Below are 16098 nucleotides of genomic sequence, written 5' to 3'. Positions count from 1 at the left end.
CGTGCTCCAGCCATTCCCAACCAGGCCAGGCCCACGGGGCCTCCTGGGCTTGGTCCACATCGTTCCCTTGTCTGAAAGCTCTCTCTCACTCTCCTTGTTCACTCACCGAGCTCCTTCCTTCAAGGCTCAATGCCAAGGCCCCTCTTTCAACCCCTTTTCCATTCCCCCATGGCCTTCCTTCACTGCTCGTAACTCTCTGTTCACAGGTCTGTCTCTTCTTATCTGCTTCCTTGAGCTCAGGGACTGTGTCTTAATTTCTTCAAATATACAGAGACCAACACAGGGCCTGGCATACGGCAGGGGCTCGAGGTTTGTTTTCAGAGCGCATGAATGAACAGATCATGCGGACACAAGGGGCACAGAAGAGATGTTAGAACCCAGAGGTTAGAAAAGTCTTGACGGATTGCTGTGTGGCATTCTAAGGAAAAGACATGGTGAAGTTGCGACTAGATTACGCTTCTAGCTTTATTGAGATATAATTGACCTACAACAGCGGGTAAGTTTAAGGCATAGAATGTGTTGATCTGATACACTTACGTATTGCAGTATGACAACTGACCAGCTGTAGTGTCAGCTGATGCCCCCATCATGTCACATAATGACCATTTCTCTTTCCTGGTGAGAACATTTAAGATCTGCTCTCTTACCAACCTTCACGTATACAGCACGGTATCAGTAACCACCATGCTGTGCACTAGATGCCCAGAGCTTATTCATTTTCTAACTGGAGGTTTGTATTCTTTGACCAACATCTCCTCATTTCCCTCATGCCCCAGCCCCTGATAGCCACCATTCTACTCTATATTTCTACACGTTTGGCTTTTTTTAAAGATTCTACATAAAAGTGGGATCGCATAGTATTTGTCTTTCTCTGTCAGACTTATTTCACACAGCATAATGCCCTCAAGGTCCACCCATGTTGTCACGAGTGGCAGGATTTCCTCCTTTCTCATGGCTGAATAATATTCCAGTGTATAAACATACACCACATTTTCTGTATCCGTTCATCTGTCAGTGGACCCCTAGGTTGTTTCCATTCCTTGGCTATTGTGAATAATGCTGCAGTGAACCTGGGAGTGCACATCCTGTTTTCATTTCCTTTGAAAATATACTCAGAAGTGGGATTGCTGGGTCATATGGGAGTTCTATTTTTAATCTTTTGAGGAAACTCCATACTGTTCTCCATAGTGGCTGCACCAACTCACATCCCCGCCCACAGTGTCGGAGGGTTCCCTTCTCTCCACACCTTCCCTAACACTTCTTACCACTTGTCTGTTTTTTGTTTTTTTTTTCCGGTACGCGGGCCTCTCACTGTTGTGGCCTCTCCCGCTGCGGAGCACAGGCTCCGGACGCGCAGGCTCAGCGGCCATGGCTCACGGGCCCAGCCGCTCCACGGCATGTGGGATCTTCCCGGACCGGGGCACGAACCCGCGTCCCCTGCATCGGCAGGCGGACTCTCAACCACTGCGCCACCAGGGAAGCCCCCACTTGTCTTTTTGACGACGCCATTCTAAGAGGTGTGAGGTGATACCTCATTTTGCCTTTGATTTGCATTTCCCTGATGATTAGTGATGCTGAGCGTGTTTTCATGCACCTGTTGGCCACCTCTATGTCTTCTTTGGAAAAAATGCCTATTCCGTTTCTCTGCCCATTTTTCAGTCCGAGTGTTAATTTTGTTGTTGTTATTCAGTTGTATGAGTTCTTTTTTTAAAAGTTTATTTATTTATTTTTGGCTGCGTTGGGTCTTCGTTGTTGTTTTTCAGTTGTATGAGTTCTTTTTTTAAAAGTTTATTTATTTATTTTTGGCTGCGTTGGGTCTTCGTTGCTGCATGTGGGCTTTCTCTAGTTGCGGCGAGCAGGGGCTACTCTTCGTTGTGGTGCACGGGCTTCTCATCGCAGTGGCTTCTCCTGTTGAGGAGCATGGGCTGTAAGCACGCAGGCTTCAGTAGTTGTGGGACGCGGGCTCAGTAGTTGTGGCTCACGGGCTTAGTTGCTCCGCAGCATGTGGGATCTTCCCAGACCAGGGCTCGAACCCATGTCCCTTGCATTGGCAGGTGGATTCTTAACCACTGCGCCACCAGGGAAGCCTGTATGAGTTCTTTATATATTTTGGATATTGACCCCTTCTCAGATATATGATTTGTAGATATTTTCTCCCATTCTGTAAGTTGCCTTTTCATTTGGTTGATTACTTCTTTTGCTGAGCAGAAACATTTTCCTTTGATGTAGTCCCTCAACCAGGTTACTATTAATATGGCCACATGGCCGGGGTCTGGGGTGGGCCCCTTGGGGCAAGGACAGCTGAGGATGGTGTGAGTCAGCTCGGGCTTCGAGGACGTGCAACCTGTGGGGTCTGCCAGGCTCCACACTAGGAAGGGCCCTGCCCGCAGTTTAATGCTCTACTACTGCTGTCTTGAAGTTCTTAACTTTTGCAAAAGGGGTCCCACATTTTCACTTTATGCTGGACTCTGCAATTCATGTTCCTGCTGCTGGCTTCATAAGGACAAGATTTAGACCTGCCTTTAGAAGGCCAAGGAAGGGCAGGTCACGGGGACAGGGCGGAGGGCAATCAGGCTAGCCCACTGAAGGTAGATGAACAGGGTTGATAAGATAAAGGGGCAAGGCTGAATGGCAGAGGGATCCAGGTCAGGGATCAGGAAAAGAAGCTCTGGGAAGATGGGTGACAGCAGCAAATATGTAACATCAATTGGGGCCAAAGTCTCAGGTGCCTGGTTCTGGGCGTAACCCTTGCCGACTCCTATTTCTTACTCTTAAGGATGCTCTCCAACCCCATTGTTTTTATACAACTCCCCGTTTGCTGGAGTGCTGGACAAAGCCTTATTTCCCTCAAAGCAGATGCCCACTTTCAATGTTACAGCCCCTGGGTCTGGAGGCAGGTTGGGGACTGATCGAAGGGAGCAGGATTGAAGAAGCTGCTCTGAGCCGGTTGATGTTTGCTGTAGAAGAAAGGCAGTGGCCACAGGAAGCCGTCGGGGCCAAATCAAAGGCATGACGAGGATGAACCTGGCCCAGGGAGCTGGGTTGTGTCCCCCTCAGAGCCAGGGCTGGCGAAGCCTGTCTCACTCTGTACCCTCAGGGCCCATCTCCAACCCCACCCTGAGAGCTTGATACTCTGTTAATCTGAGCTGGAATATTACTCAGCCATGAAAAGGAACAAACCAACATTCCAGTCTGCAGCCTGCGGGAGCCCTTGACAGGCTCCTCGGCCACTGAAGTTGCGGCCGGGCATGTCTTCTCCGCTCCCTCTCCGCCTTCCTGCTGGAAGCTGTAGGATTTAATAAACAGCAAGAAAAGGAAAACATCTATTATCATACATTATCCACATCAGTGGAGGCATGAATGAGGCCCAGGCCTGTAGCTCAGGTTTTTTATTTTTTTATTATTAATTTTTTATTGCAGTATAGTCGCTCTACAATGTTGTGTTAGTTTCTTGCTGTACAACAAATTGAATCAGTAATACGTATACATATATCCACTCTCTTTTAGATTTCCTTCCCATTTAGGTCACCCCAGAGCACTGAGTAGAGTTCCCTCTACGCAATGTAGAGAACCTTCTGTGCTATACAGTAGGTTCTCGTTAGTTATCTGTTTCATACATAGTTGTGTATATGTGTCAATCCCAATCTCCCAATTCAACCCTCCCCCGCTTCTCCCCTTGGTAACCATAAGTTTGGTCTCTACATCTGTGACTCTTTCTCTAATTTGCAAGTAAGTTCATCTCTACCATTTTTCTAGGTTCCTCATACAAGCAATATTATACGGTATTTGTTTTTCTCTTTCTGACTTACTTCACTCTGTACGACAATGTCTAGGTCCATCCACGTCTCTGCAAATGGCACTAGTTTGTTCCTTTTCATGGCTGAGTAATATTCCAGCTCAGATTAACAGAGAGAGTATCAAGCTCTCAGGGTGGGGTTGGAGTTGGGCCCTGAGGGTACAGAGTGAGACAGGCTTCGCCAGCCCTGGCTATGAGGGAGCCACAACCCAGCTCCCCGGGCCAGGCTCATCCTTGTCATCCCTTTGATTTGTTCCCCACTAGGACCCGGTAGAATCTTGTTTTACAGATTTTGAGGGTTAGGCTGGGCGTGCTTGTTAAAGGGAGGTGCAGGCAGGGGACCCAGAGGAGGTGACATTCAGGGGGTAAACTGAGGCCACCGGCCAGCTTGTCTCTTCAGTGAGGAGGGTCCCTTCCACATTAACGTGGGAGGTTCTGGGTTTCACTGAGGAGTGAACACCCCCCACCACGCCCACCACTCACGCAGGCCCAGGTGCCACTGTGCCAGGGGCGCTGTGCATGGCCTCGAGGAACCCTAGAGGTGGCCCTGCAAACAGGCATCATCCCTGAGGCTGCGCTGCTGGTCAGTGGCAGGACTGGGATTTGCACCTGGGTCTCTCTGGCCCCCAAACTTGCAGCCATCCCCGTTCCCTGCGACAGGGTGGTATTCAGTCCTGTAAGGGGCAGGTGAGCACCTCCCTTACAAGAGGCATCTGCTGAGCCCCCTTCATCTGTGTAGGTAGCCCTTCCGTGTCTCTTTCAGGAAAGGAACTTTTGTGTCTATGCCAGGATGGGCGTGTGGGAGAAGAAGGCGTACTGCTAGTGAGCAGACGCCTTTGCTCACACCTACCTAAAAAAACCTTCAGACAAATATTATACCTAGAGGATATCTTTCGCCACCTCAATGGCATTATAACTTAACCTAGAAGGTAGGGCATAAGCTGGAAATTTTTGCTTTTTCTGGTAAAGATTTTTGCACCTAAACAGGTGCTTAATCTCTGATTGTAAGCTATCGGAATCTGTCCAGGGTAAACCCAGATTCCACGCACTGGAGGCTTCCTCTGACAGTTCTGGGTCCCGTCTGGAAGAGGAAGGGACCCTCTCCAGCGGGGGCTGCGTGGGGCACCGGAAGGACGGCTTGGTGGTGCCACACGTGACAAGGCTCCTCACGGGGGCAGGAGTGAGCTGGTCCCCGCCCCCCCCCCGCCCCAGGGATGGCGCCGACTTCACGCATGAGCAGAGTGGCCTCTGCCCTGCGTGGGCGGTCAGGCCCGTTAGCAGGCTGCCTTCGCTTTGCACACAATCCAAGGCTTCTCTAGAACTGTAGGAGCCGACGAGCCGGTGTTTTTCGTAGGCTCCAAGACATGGGAGATCTGTGAGCACCCAGGGTAGAAAAGGCTTCTCAGCTGTGGGGCTCTGACACTTGCTCGAAGAAGCAAGGTCTGGGCTCTTCTACCTCAAAGCGGGGAAAAAAGAACTGAAAACAAATATGGAACTCTAGTTAATGATATGTGTGCTGAAGTATTTAAGGGGACGGGTACAGATGTCTGCAACTTCCCTTAAAATGCATAAAAGACAAAATGCAAAAAGGGATGGAGAGGTGGACAGGTATGTGACAAAGCAAACATAGCAAAATATTAATCGTAGAGTCTGAGTCATGGGTACATGTAAATTTTCCCCCCAACTTTTCTGTGTGTTTGAAAATTTTCCTAGTAAGATGCCAGGGGGAAAGGCAGAGGCTCCCTTGGTGGTGTTTAGGAGTGGGCAGCTGCCCAGCGATGTTGTCTGTATTGCTGAGGGAGCAGTTGGTACAGCCAGTAAAAATGCCAGAGAGGTAGGCAAGGGCCGGACGTGCAGGGAATGTGGACTTTATCTCGGAGACCATGAGAAGCCAATAAAATGTTTGAAACGGGGAAAACAGACATGTTTTTGCATTTTCACCTCTCACTGCGCAAGTCACACCCCCAGACTGAATTTTCCGAACGGCTGGTTACTTGATTTGAAATGCAAATCATCTGGAATGGAGTTAGGAGACGATTCTGCATTAGTCAAAGCATTACTTCCCTCGGTTTTCTTTCTCACTCGTGGGTATGGGGGCAAAGTCCCAGGCTCTTTCAGGAACACGTACAGATTGGAAAACTCAGAGTCTGCAGGCATAGAGCAGTTAATTCTAGTGTTATCTTTCAGACCTACCAGTCCTTGGGGGTAAACAACATGAAGAAAAAATATAAAACTCTAGTATAGATTGAGCAGCCGAGGAGCTCATTCGGTGAAATGATTAACAAAAAGCCCAGGGTCAGGAGTCAGACTCTCTGGATTCAACTCTCCGTGATGACATTTCCTAGCGGTGTGACCTTCGGCAAGTTACTTGACTTCTCTGAACCTTCGTTTCCTGTTTGTAAAATGAGGATCACACTAGTCAGTGCCTCACAAGGGTTGCTGTGAGGATTATAATAAATGAGGCAAAGGCATTCAATCACCGTAAAATACTTGGGTTAGTGCCTGGCGTGCAGCCAGTGCTGAAGAAATGTTCAGCAGATAATTATTGCTCACTGGTCTACTTCCCCACATGCAGTTTATCTGTACTCACGGCTTATGCCATTCCACCAATGTCTTTAAAATGGTTATTAAGCGCCTATCTTTAGTTTCTACTATTTGGAGTTTCAGACCTATAGCTCCCTTATCATGGGAATGCCCCTTCCTTGCACCCTCCAGCTGGGCATCTGACAGTCCTGCCAGACCTGGACTTCTTGGCCTCCCAGCCCCTCCAGCACACCAGCCAGTTCTATGCCCAAGCAGCTCCTTCATCTACTGCCTGCTCTCCACTCCTCCTGGTATTGATGCCGAGAACTTGGCCTCTGTGCACCGGGGCTGAATCGAATCTTGGAGACAGAGTTCTGGGTGAAGTAGAAAACGATAGCTTTATTGTTCTGCCAGGCAAAGGGGAACACAGAGGGTTCCTGCCCCTCAAAACTGTGTGTCCCAACCCAGGAGGGTTTGGTGAGGAGTTTTATAACAATGGTTCAAGGATGGGGTTGTTGATAGGGTTAGGGTGAGTGCAGTGCCTGCACTCCTTTAATCTGGTCTCAGGTAATCTCTTTTTTATTTATTTTATTTTATTTTTTTGCGGTACGCGGGCCTCTCACTGTTGTGGCCTCTCCCGCTGCGGAGCACAGGCTCCGGACGCGCAGGCTCAGCGGCCATGGCTCACGGGCCCAGCCGCTCCGCGGCATGTGGGATCTTCCCGGACCGGGGCACGAACCCGTGTCCCCTGCATCGGCAGGCGGACTCTCAACCACTGCGCCACCAGGGAAGCCCCCTCAGGTAATCTCTTGATGAGCTTCTCTGGTTCCTTTAATCTGGCATGTTCCTAGAACAAGCTGAGACTTGTAGGACAGAGCCACCTGACAAGAGCTGTGGCCCTTGGTAGGACGCTGCCATGCCAAACTGGGGTCTGGCACAGAGGAAGCCAGGGGACCAAATACTTTGATCACCTTCGCCTGCCAGGGCCACCTATAGGCTGAAGCCAACCCGCGCTATGGCACAAGGGAGCCTCCAAATGCGGCCCATGGAGGCCAGGCTGCCAGGCAAGCAGGGTGGAGAGGACACCTGGAGGGGCAAGAAGAACGTCAGCACTCTTAGGAATCCTGGTTTCTTGTCCACTGACCAGGTCTAGGTCTGTGACTCTGAGCACGGAGGAAGGAAAGTGTTCACATCCGTAAGAACATCACCTCCTTTCTTCCGGTTTCATCTTTTTCAACCAGAAAAGTCATACTGGCAACCAAGGCAGTCCAGACCCACTCCTGGGCCGGGCACGGCAAAGTCACTGGGCCACGAGAGACACCCGATATCCACTCTCTCCTGGCTGTTCTCAGCTTATGCCACGGAGGCCTTTCCATGGAGAGCCACGGTTCTCTTCTGAAACCACCGGAAAGCTGGGATAGTTTCTGTCACTCATAGTGGTCAGGAGTGAGGATATCTTGTGCAAACTCAAGAGTAAACTTTAAATATCTCTCACTTATTTTTTATTTTTATTTTTTTTGCGGTATGCGGGCCTCTCACTGCTGTGGCCTCTCCCGTTGCGGAGCAAAGGCTCCGGACGCGCAGGCTCAGCGGCCATGGCTCACGGGCCCAGCCGCCCCACGGCATGTGGGATCCTCCCAGACCGGGGCACGAACCCGTGTCCCCTGCATTGACAGGCGGACTCTCAACCACTGCGCCACCAGGGAAGCCCAGAAGTCTCTAATTTTAATGCATTTAAATGTATCAGTCTTTTCTTATGGCTGGAGCTTTTGGTGTCTTGTTTAAGAAATCCTTCTTGTCTATTGTGCTGAAGGTGACCAGATTGTGCTGGAGGCTTGGAGCTGTGCTTCAGGGCATCTTCTTTGGGCCCTGGGTCACACTGCTTCCGCTGTGGGGCAGGCAGGTTCTTCTGGGACCCCAGGCTTGGCCGGGTAGGGGAGGGAGAGGCCACTTCCGGGGTCCTTCTACCATGGAGCCCAAGTTTCCAAGAAGAGATTTTCCGTGGACCGTGTCCCCACCATTCTTGTGAGTGTGGAAGGTCTTCCCAGTGGATGGGCAGGCCTGTGTCCCAGTGGGCCAGGACCGAGCTACCACCTGTATGGACGCTCAGGCAGGGTGGGCTGTAACAGGGGCTGACTCCAGCTCAGAACTGGGATATCTGGTTCCTGAACTGTGGGTCCCTGGAGCAGATGAGGTGGGACAGGGAGAAAACTGGAGGTGGTGGAGCAGTAGGAAACCTCCCATCTGCCCTCTAATTCTGGATTCGAGGGCATGTAATGGCACGATTCTAACCAACTGCCTCAAGCAGAACAGGTGGCAGGTTTATGCCTGTTGGGGGACGGGGAAGATGTCCTGCCTCCTTGGCCCTCACTCCTCAAGGTCACCTGGGTTAGGCAAGGATGTCGCACTGTTCACAGTTCCCTTCCCGGGACCCACAGTGCCTGCCACATGGGAGGGATTAGTAGATATTTGTTCAGTAATACATTGACAATTTTCAAAGAATTGTGTAAAAAAATTAATTTTCTGGTTTCTCCTGAAGAACACTTTTTGTAGCCACTAGGTAGCGGAGTTAATTACATCAAGCTGGCTTGTGCGGGGGTGGGGGGTGGGGGGAGGGGTGGAATTCAGATAGGGAAGCAGGCATTTGAATTTAAATTCAATCTTGTTTTAATTCTGTTTTGGAGCCTGTTAATTACTAAGTTTAAAAAACATATTGTCCTAAGAAATATTTGCAGGATAAATCTGAGATAAAGACCGTGGTGGATGACTTTCTTTCTCAAGCTAAAGATGGTATGAATTTCTCTTCTACATTGTTTCCAAATTCAGTCATTTTAGGGCTTTGACTAGATGTAAATTCTTTCCATTCTTTATTCAGTTAAATGAATGTCAACTCAGTTTGCCCTTTTGCTCAGAAGTGATCTTTTACTGTCAGAATGTGGCAACCTCCTTTGTTTATTGCATCTGGCAGATTTGAGTCTCTGGGACTGACCCCTTCCCAAGTCCCCCCCCCCCCCCCCAGAGCTCTTCCTCAGCTTCCATCCCCGTTGATTACCCTCCCTCATTCCGAACAGCTTCAGAGAGTCCTGGATCTTCGGTTTTCTCTTCTGTAGGAAATCAGGTATCTTGCCAGCCCTGCCTTTTGTTTAAAAAAATTTTTTCAAAAGCAATTTGTTTATTTGAAAATACAGGGCTTCCCTGGTGGTGCAGTGGTTAAGAATCTGCCTGCCAATGCAGGGGACATGGGTTCGAGCCCTGGTCTGGGAAGATCCCACATGCCATGGAGCAACTAAGCCCGTGCGCCACAACTACTGAGCCTGTGACACAACTACTGAAGCCCACACTCCTAGAGCCTGTGCTCTGCAACAAGAGAAGCCACTGCAATGAGAAGCCCTCGCACCACAACAAAGAGTAGCCCCTGCTCACCGCAACTAGAGAAAATCCATGCACAGCAACAAAGACCCAACGCAACCAAAACAAAACAAAACAGAACAAAACAACAACAACAACAAAAAATATATATATAAAGTACAGCTACAATCACAGGCTTGCATCAAAGAGGCTCTTATTTTGAGGGGGAAAATGAATGTACACATCTGGAAATGACTTGGAGGTGTTGAGATAGGGATGGACAAATAATCCTAAATTTATCTCCGTATCATTATGAGTTATTATGATAGTAAAACTGTCCTTTGTTTTTCTGTGTACAGGTCTGTGAGTTTTAATACATGTATAGATTCTTGTAACCAGTACCATGATCAGGATAAAGAACAGACCATCACCCCCAGACTCCCTTGTGCCAGCTCTGTTTTTAGTCACACTAAAATGTTGCTGTACAATATTGTGCTTATATTTAATGATTTAAAAAAGCGTGGTGCCACTTTCTCTGGCCATCACAGTTTCTGATGAGAAACCACAGTCATTGGATTACCCTTCTCTATAGGTAATGGGTCATTTTTGTTTGGCTATTTTCAAGGCTTTGTCTTTAGTTTTTAGCAGTTTGATTATGATATATCTAGGCTTGTACTTCTTTGAGCTGGTTCTGTTAAGGGTTCATTGAGCTTCTTGAGTCTGTCTGTTTGTGTCTTTCAGCAAATTTGGGAAGTCTTCATCCATATTTTTTCACACACAAACAAAAGTAATTGTTTCAGATACCATTTGTTTGCCTCTCCAGATGTCCTTTCCATATTTCTCTGTGCCCCAGAGGGGTGTCGTATACGGATCATATCATTGCCCAATGTCCCATGACTTCCTGTTAGGTTTGGCGAATAGGGAAAACTAGCAAGAGGTAGAAATGGGTAGTTTGGGTATTTATTCCTCAGGATGCCTCGCTGCAGAATCATCTCAGGCTGGCTGTGTTTCTCTGGGAAGGTGAGAGCTCAAATCAAGCACCATCTCCATCAGGTTTCTCTGTCTCTGGCTGAAACACAGTAATTGCTCCCCTTCCTCGTTTTTTGGGTTTAGATGATGATACGCTCCCCTCCACCTTGGTTAGCAATCCTGGTATGACAAAATTCATACCAGGGAGTGGGGATCAGAGTCTCTCTTCCTTTCATCCTTCATTCCCAGGCATTTGGGCCTACAGTCCCAGGACCAGCCTCAAAGAGAGTCTGTTTTCAAGGCCGGCAACTCTAGACCCAGACTGGCTGTTGGGAGTGGAACGAGCTTTGTAGGTTTGCTGTTGCCTCATTCTCCTCTGCCTCCCTCCAGCCAAGAGAAATACCCTAAGCAAGAAACTGGGAGCAACAGCACGAGAGTTTATTATCATCATTGCTCAAGAAGGGACATGAAGCAGGCAGGATGGTGAAGGTGAGCAGGAAATGGACCAGAGCAGCTCTGATGGTTGGTGGTGCAGGGCAGTGGCTGTGGCCATGGGGGAAGGATAACTGGGGTCAGAGGAGAGCCTCTCTTCCCGGCCTGGTTCTTCTTCCACAAGGCAGATGCTGGGACACCCAGTCCAGGTGGAGCTCGAGACATGAGTCCTCTGGAGAAGCAGGGCTAATTTCACTCACTCCCAGCAGTTTCTTCCAAGGGAGGGTCTCTTTTCTAAGGGAAAAGGAGGGGTGGGACAGCCCATGGGGGAGAGAAAGTGTAAATCCTCTGTTACAGGGCAGCTTAGTTCTGGAGCCAATCAGATCCACCGTCAGCCTCATGGTACCTGATGCAAAGAGCCCCAAGGTCCCACCATGTACATGGACTTCCCTAGCTTCCTAGGGTCTCTTCTTCAGATTTTATTTTTTTGATGTGGACCAATTTTTTTAAAGTCTTTATTGAATTTGTTACAATATTGCTTCTGTTTTATGTTTTAGTGTTTTGGCCGCGAGCCATGTGGGATCTTAGCTCCCTGACCAGGGATTGAACCAGCAGCACCCCCTGCATTGGAAGGTGAAGTCTTAACCGCTGGATTGCCAGGGAAGTCCCTCACTAGGGTCTTTGGACTGGGTGTTACTTGGTCAGGGACAGGGGGTCTCTGGGCTGGGCCACTACTGGGGTGGAAAGACAGGAATGATGCCCCTTGACACTCACTGTAATGACACTTTTCTCCTCCCCAAACCATCCGCTCTCCATTCCTGTCTCCCCTGGACAGCACTGCTGCCCCAAACACACAGACACAAGCTTTAGGCACTCACCTCCTTAGATCGGTATTTTCTCCAGCAGCACAGACACAGGGGGACCAGAGACGCTAGAAGCAGCAGAGCCCAGACCCCCAACAGCATGGCATTGATGCTTATGAACAGGGCCTGGGGACAGAGGACCGAAGCTATAGGCACCCAGAGAGACTGTTGCCATTTGTGGTCTGTCTTCACGCTGATCATGGCACAGGGTCACTCTCCACCCCATTCATCCCATCCCCAAGTCGGTAGCTTCCGGGGTGGGGGGGAGGCTGAAGAAGGAGCCCGGGGTGGGGGTCAGTGGGTGTAGCATGCAGAGAGCGGCCAGTAACCCCTGTCACCGGGTCTCAGCGTCCTCATCTGAGCAGCGATGGGCTTGGGCTGTGGTCTGGTTCCCTGACAAGCCCAAGACTTGAACATGCGTTTAACAACTTCGCAGCTCTTCACGTATTTGCAGTATTAGCTCCTTTATTATGAGTTCAGTGTTTGTATTTCCCACAGATCTGTACCTCCCACAACCATAGGAACCGCTTCTGTTTCGTTCGCTGCCACGCTGTGGTGACGGGAGACATGCTCAGGGCAGAACAGGTCACGCCCTTCTTGGTGGACAGCCTCACTCTCCTCCACTGTCTGACCCTCCCTGCCCACCGCCTGCTGCCTTCCCCGGCCCGGCTACCTTCAGCATGTTCACATAGGAGGTGCACAGCTGCAGCCTTCCCTCGTCTGCACTCGGAGAGCTGGGGGCCCCGGTGGGCCTCCAGGAAGGGGAGACATCACAGATACCATTAAAGAGAAAATGGTGGTACTCATGGAAACTTCTAGCCCCAATGATGATGGCGGCTGTGGCCGTGGAGAAAGCTGCCAAGGCGAGCAGGGTCCTCAGCAGGGCCTGGTGAGGGCAGTGTGCAGAGACAGACCTTGGAGACTCAGTCTCTCTGGAGCCCAGCCCGGGACGAAGAGCGGGAAGTCTAGTGGAGGGGGCGTGGGATGGGCGGCAGGCTGGGGGTGGCCTCCAGCTTCCGGGGCTGGTGTCAACCCTTCCCCGAACTCACCCAGTAGGTGCCACCTCGTTTCTCATAAATGAAGGCGACAGCTCCAGCCAGCACAGCCTGGGGAGGGATTGAAGCAGCAGGGGTAGCCCGGGGCAGCCGAGCCCCACCCCCAGCAGCCTGCTTCTTTTTCCTTCCTCAAGTCCCACAGGCAAAACCAACCGTCCTGCTGGCCTTTCCCCACAGCACCTCACGTGGACCCGAGGTTTTGAGCTGAGCTCTGTTGTCTTCAGTGGTGAGGGTATTGAAGGCCGAATCAAACGCCCGAGGCTGCAGGACCCTCTATTTTAGGGACATCAAAACTGCTCATGGTCAAGCCGGGTGTAAGCCCCCCTTCCCTTCTCCAAAACCCTCTCTTTTTAAGCAACACCAGGTGCTTTATGAAAGCTCCAGGGCGGTGGGGTGGAAGGTCCGGGGTGTTGGAGGAGCTCTCAGTACAGGATCAGTGTCCGCTGCCTCGGGGTGAGGGCAGGCGCTCGTTCCAACAGCGCTCAGCCTCCCACCCAGCGGGTCTTCCAGGACAGGAAGTCTGGCTGATGCCAAGGGAAAGATGGATCTGAATCCTGTCTGGCAGTTCTGTAGCTAATCTCAGTGTTTTCGGCCGTGGGGTGGATGACGATCATTACTTTGGGCTCCTCTCTTAATCGATATGTGTGTTTTGCTCTTGTTCTGTGAGGGTGGGCAGGACAGAGGGCGCCTCCTTCCTGCTATGATCCGCCCACCCATCTCCTGCCGCAGATGGCACACGTCCATCTGCTGACATAGCTGCCGTTGTCCGGTGAGCCCCCCTGGACTTCCCCTGTGTGCAGGGCCTGCAGAGGGCAATGGGAAACCACCGGGGGGGGTACATCTCCCTTGTACACACGCTCCAGCACGCTCCGCCTCCCTCCATCTCAGTGCAAGTGCCTGGAGATGAGTCCTGCCCTAGATCCTTAGCTGATCTGCTGCTGAAGGTGGGAGAAGAGGTGGGAGAAGCCCGGTGCGGGGACCCGGGAGAGCTGACCAGTGACCGTGGCTCTCCCAGCCCTTAGCTCAGCTGGTTTCCCGTCTGCAGAAGCCTGGTGTCAGCCTAGAGATCTGGGAGTCTTTTCAGCTGCAAACAGTCTACATTCTGATGGGGTCGATGGTGGTGGTCTCTCACCTCTGATAGGGGGTCCCTCTGCCCACGGTCCTCCCGCCCCACTCACCACGGCCCCTGTCCAGATGGGGGCTCCCGATCCAAGCAGCGTGGTGTAGTAGGAGATGAAGAGGAATCCCCCCAGGACCCCACTGAACACCCCCAGCACGATCTGCACCTCCTGAAAGATGAAAAACCCAAGAACCCGGAGCCCGGGTCCCAGGCCCAGTCTGCGTCTAAGCCTCAGGGGAGTTTTGAGGACTTTCCACTCCATGTACTAAAGGTTAGAACCCTATGAAAGGGGAAGAGAGAGAGAAGAGAGGAAGAGAGGGGGCACGAGAAGGGAGAGGACAGGAGGGGAGAGAAGGCGAGGGGAGGGGAGAGCTAGCCCACGCTGGGCCGTGAGAGGATGAACTCCGGGTTCCACCAGCTGGGACTTTAAATGGTCAGGGGCTCCTCTGCACCCTTCAGCCCACAGCCCACCCTACCTACAGCTTTCACTGAGAGGCCAGTAAGTGAAGGAAAGGCCGGAACTTGATCTCTAGGAAGAGCATAAGCATCCCACTCAGAGAGAGGCTGGCTGGGAGAGCGTGCAGCCAGAGGAGGGGGCTTACCCTTCCCAGTCTGGGGAGCCTGGGCGCCCGTCCTCGCCCTACTCACCCAGGAGGCCACCAGCAGCCGGCGGTGGCCCAGGGCCCGGGAGGCGGCGTGCGGCGAGGGCACGTGGGGCTGCAGCAGGGGACACCTACTCAGCAGCAGCTTGGCCAGAGCCGACTCCTGGTGGATGTCCACCTTGATGCAGGTGGGCTGGGGAGCCCCAGAGGCCACGTCCCCACCATCTGCCATCTTCAAGCTGGTGGACACCCGCCTGGGAGGGAGGAAGGGGGCGTCAGGGGGAAGAGTTGGCAGGAGGTTTGCACAGATTCCATGGGAGCTGGCGAGGCCCCCGGTCACAGTGCAGCATCTGGGACCTGCCTTGAGGGGTGTCATGTGAGGGATCCCTGCGTCTGCTGAGGCTGTGGCCACCGCCCAGCCCACTGGAGCTGCCCTCTTCACCCTAGACCTGCTGTGTCTCCCCATCCTCCACCCACGGCCTCAGGGTCTGGACCAAGCAGTGCCCTGGAGCCCTCACCTCTCTCCTTTCTGCTCCCAGCCCGCTTGTGTGATCACGGCCCTCACCCTGGCTTTCCCCCCTGCCTCTCCCCCTCCAGAGCCCTCAGGCTGCCGGACAGAAGAGAGTCCTGGCTGCCTGTTGAACTACTGTTGAGGTATCTGCTTCCCAGCTGAGCCCGGGGACCCACCCCCCGCCCCTACATATCTCCCTTTCCATCAATGGCTACTCAGCCCCACGCTGCCTGTTCAAACTGCGCCCCCCAACCCTCTGCATGAAGCTGTGGGTGCAGATGGAGGCCCAAGGCCAGAATGACTTGACTTCAAACGGGGACGAGGCTGTACCTGGCCTCCACTCCTGCCGCCTTCCTGGATGCATGTCCTCTACACGGTGGTCGGTCCTTCCCTCCCCAGCAAGTTCTGGGGGGTCTTTGAGGGGGCAGGATGTGGACTCCTCTGGGGAGGGGCCCTGTGAGAAGGGTCTCTGGGAAAGGGCCGCCTGGGCTGAGGGTCTGCCTCACCTGCTCTCCTCAGGGACCGGCAGTCACGGTCGAGGGTGATAGGAGGGCTGGGGATGGCTGAGTGGGGGCTGATTACCAGGCAGAAAGGAGAGGGGTTTGGTGGAGCTCCAGAAAGGGAAGGATGAGGCAACTTCTCAGCACACAGCTGGAGCAAAGGGCCCCTCCAGGGTTTTCTAGCTGCCAGGGGAGATCACTTGGCTCCGACGCTCTGGAGAGCACAGAGGAGACTGCAGAGCTGACCAGCCCTGGAAAATCCCCCATCCCCACCAGGGCAGGGGTTTTCTGAACAAGGACTTGCCTGTGCTGTGTGCACCGCAGCGTGTGTGCTGCGTAGGGATGAACACGCCAGCGTGTGCGTGTCTGTGCGCTCTGC

At 52.1% G+C, this 16098-nt stretch overlaps 1 protein-coding gene across 1 annotated transcript; it reads right to left on the bottom strand.

The window, feature by feature from the left end:
* Positions 1-11059: 11059 nt before the first annotated feature.
* TMEM176A (transmembrane protein 176A) lies at positions 11060-15986 on the bottom strand. Its single transcript, XM_067745620.1, has 8 exons — positions 15920-15986; positions 15550-15730; positions 14755-14962; positions 14165-14275; positions 12981-13037; positions 12605-12817; positions 11947-12057; positions 11060-11362 (listed from the first exon to the last, which is right to left on the bottom strand). The coding sequence occupies exons 1-8, from the start codon at positions 15984-15986 to the stop codon at positions 11321-11323; spliced, it is 990 nt and encodes a 329-aa protein (XP_067601721.1). The 3' UTR covers positions 11060-11320.
* Positions 15987-16098: the final 112 nt, after the last annotated feature.

The sequence above is a fragment of the Pseudorca crassidens genome, chromosome 8 (genome assembly GCF_039906515.1).
Source record: "Pseudorca crassidens isolate mPseCra1 chromosome 8, mPseCra1.hap1, whole genome shotgun sequence".
NCBI lineage: Eukaryota > Metazoa > Chordata > Mammalia > Artiodactyla > Delphinidae > Pseudorca > Pseudorca crassidens.
This window is presented reverse-complemented; position numbering and strand designations above follow the sequence as displayed.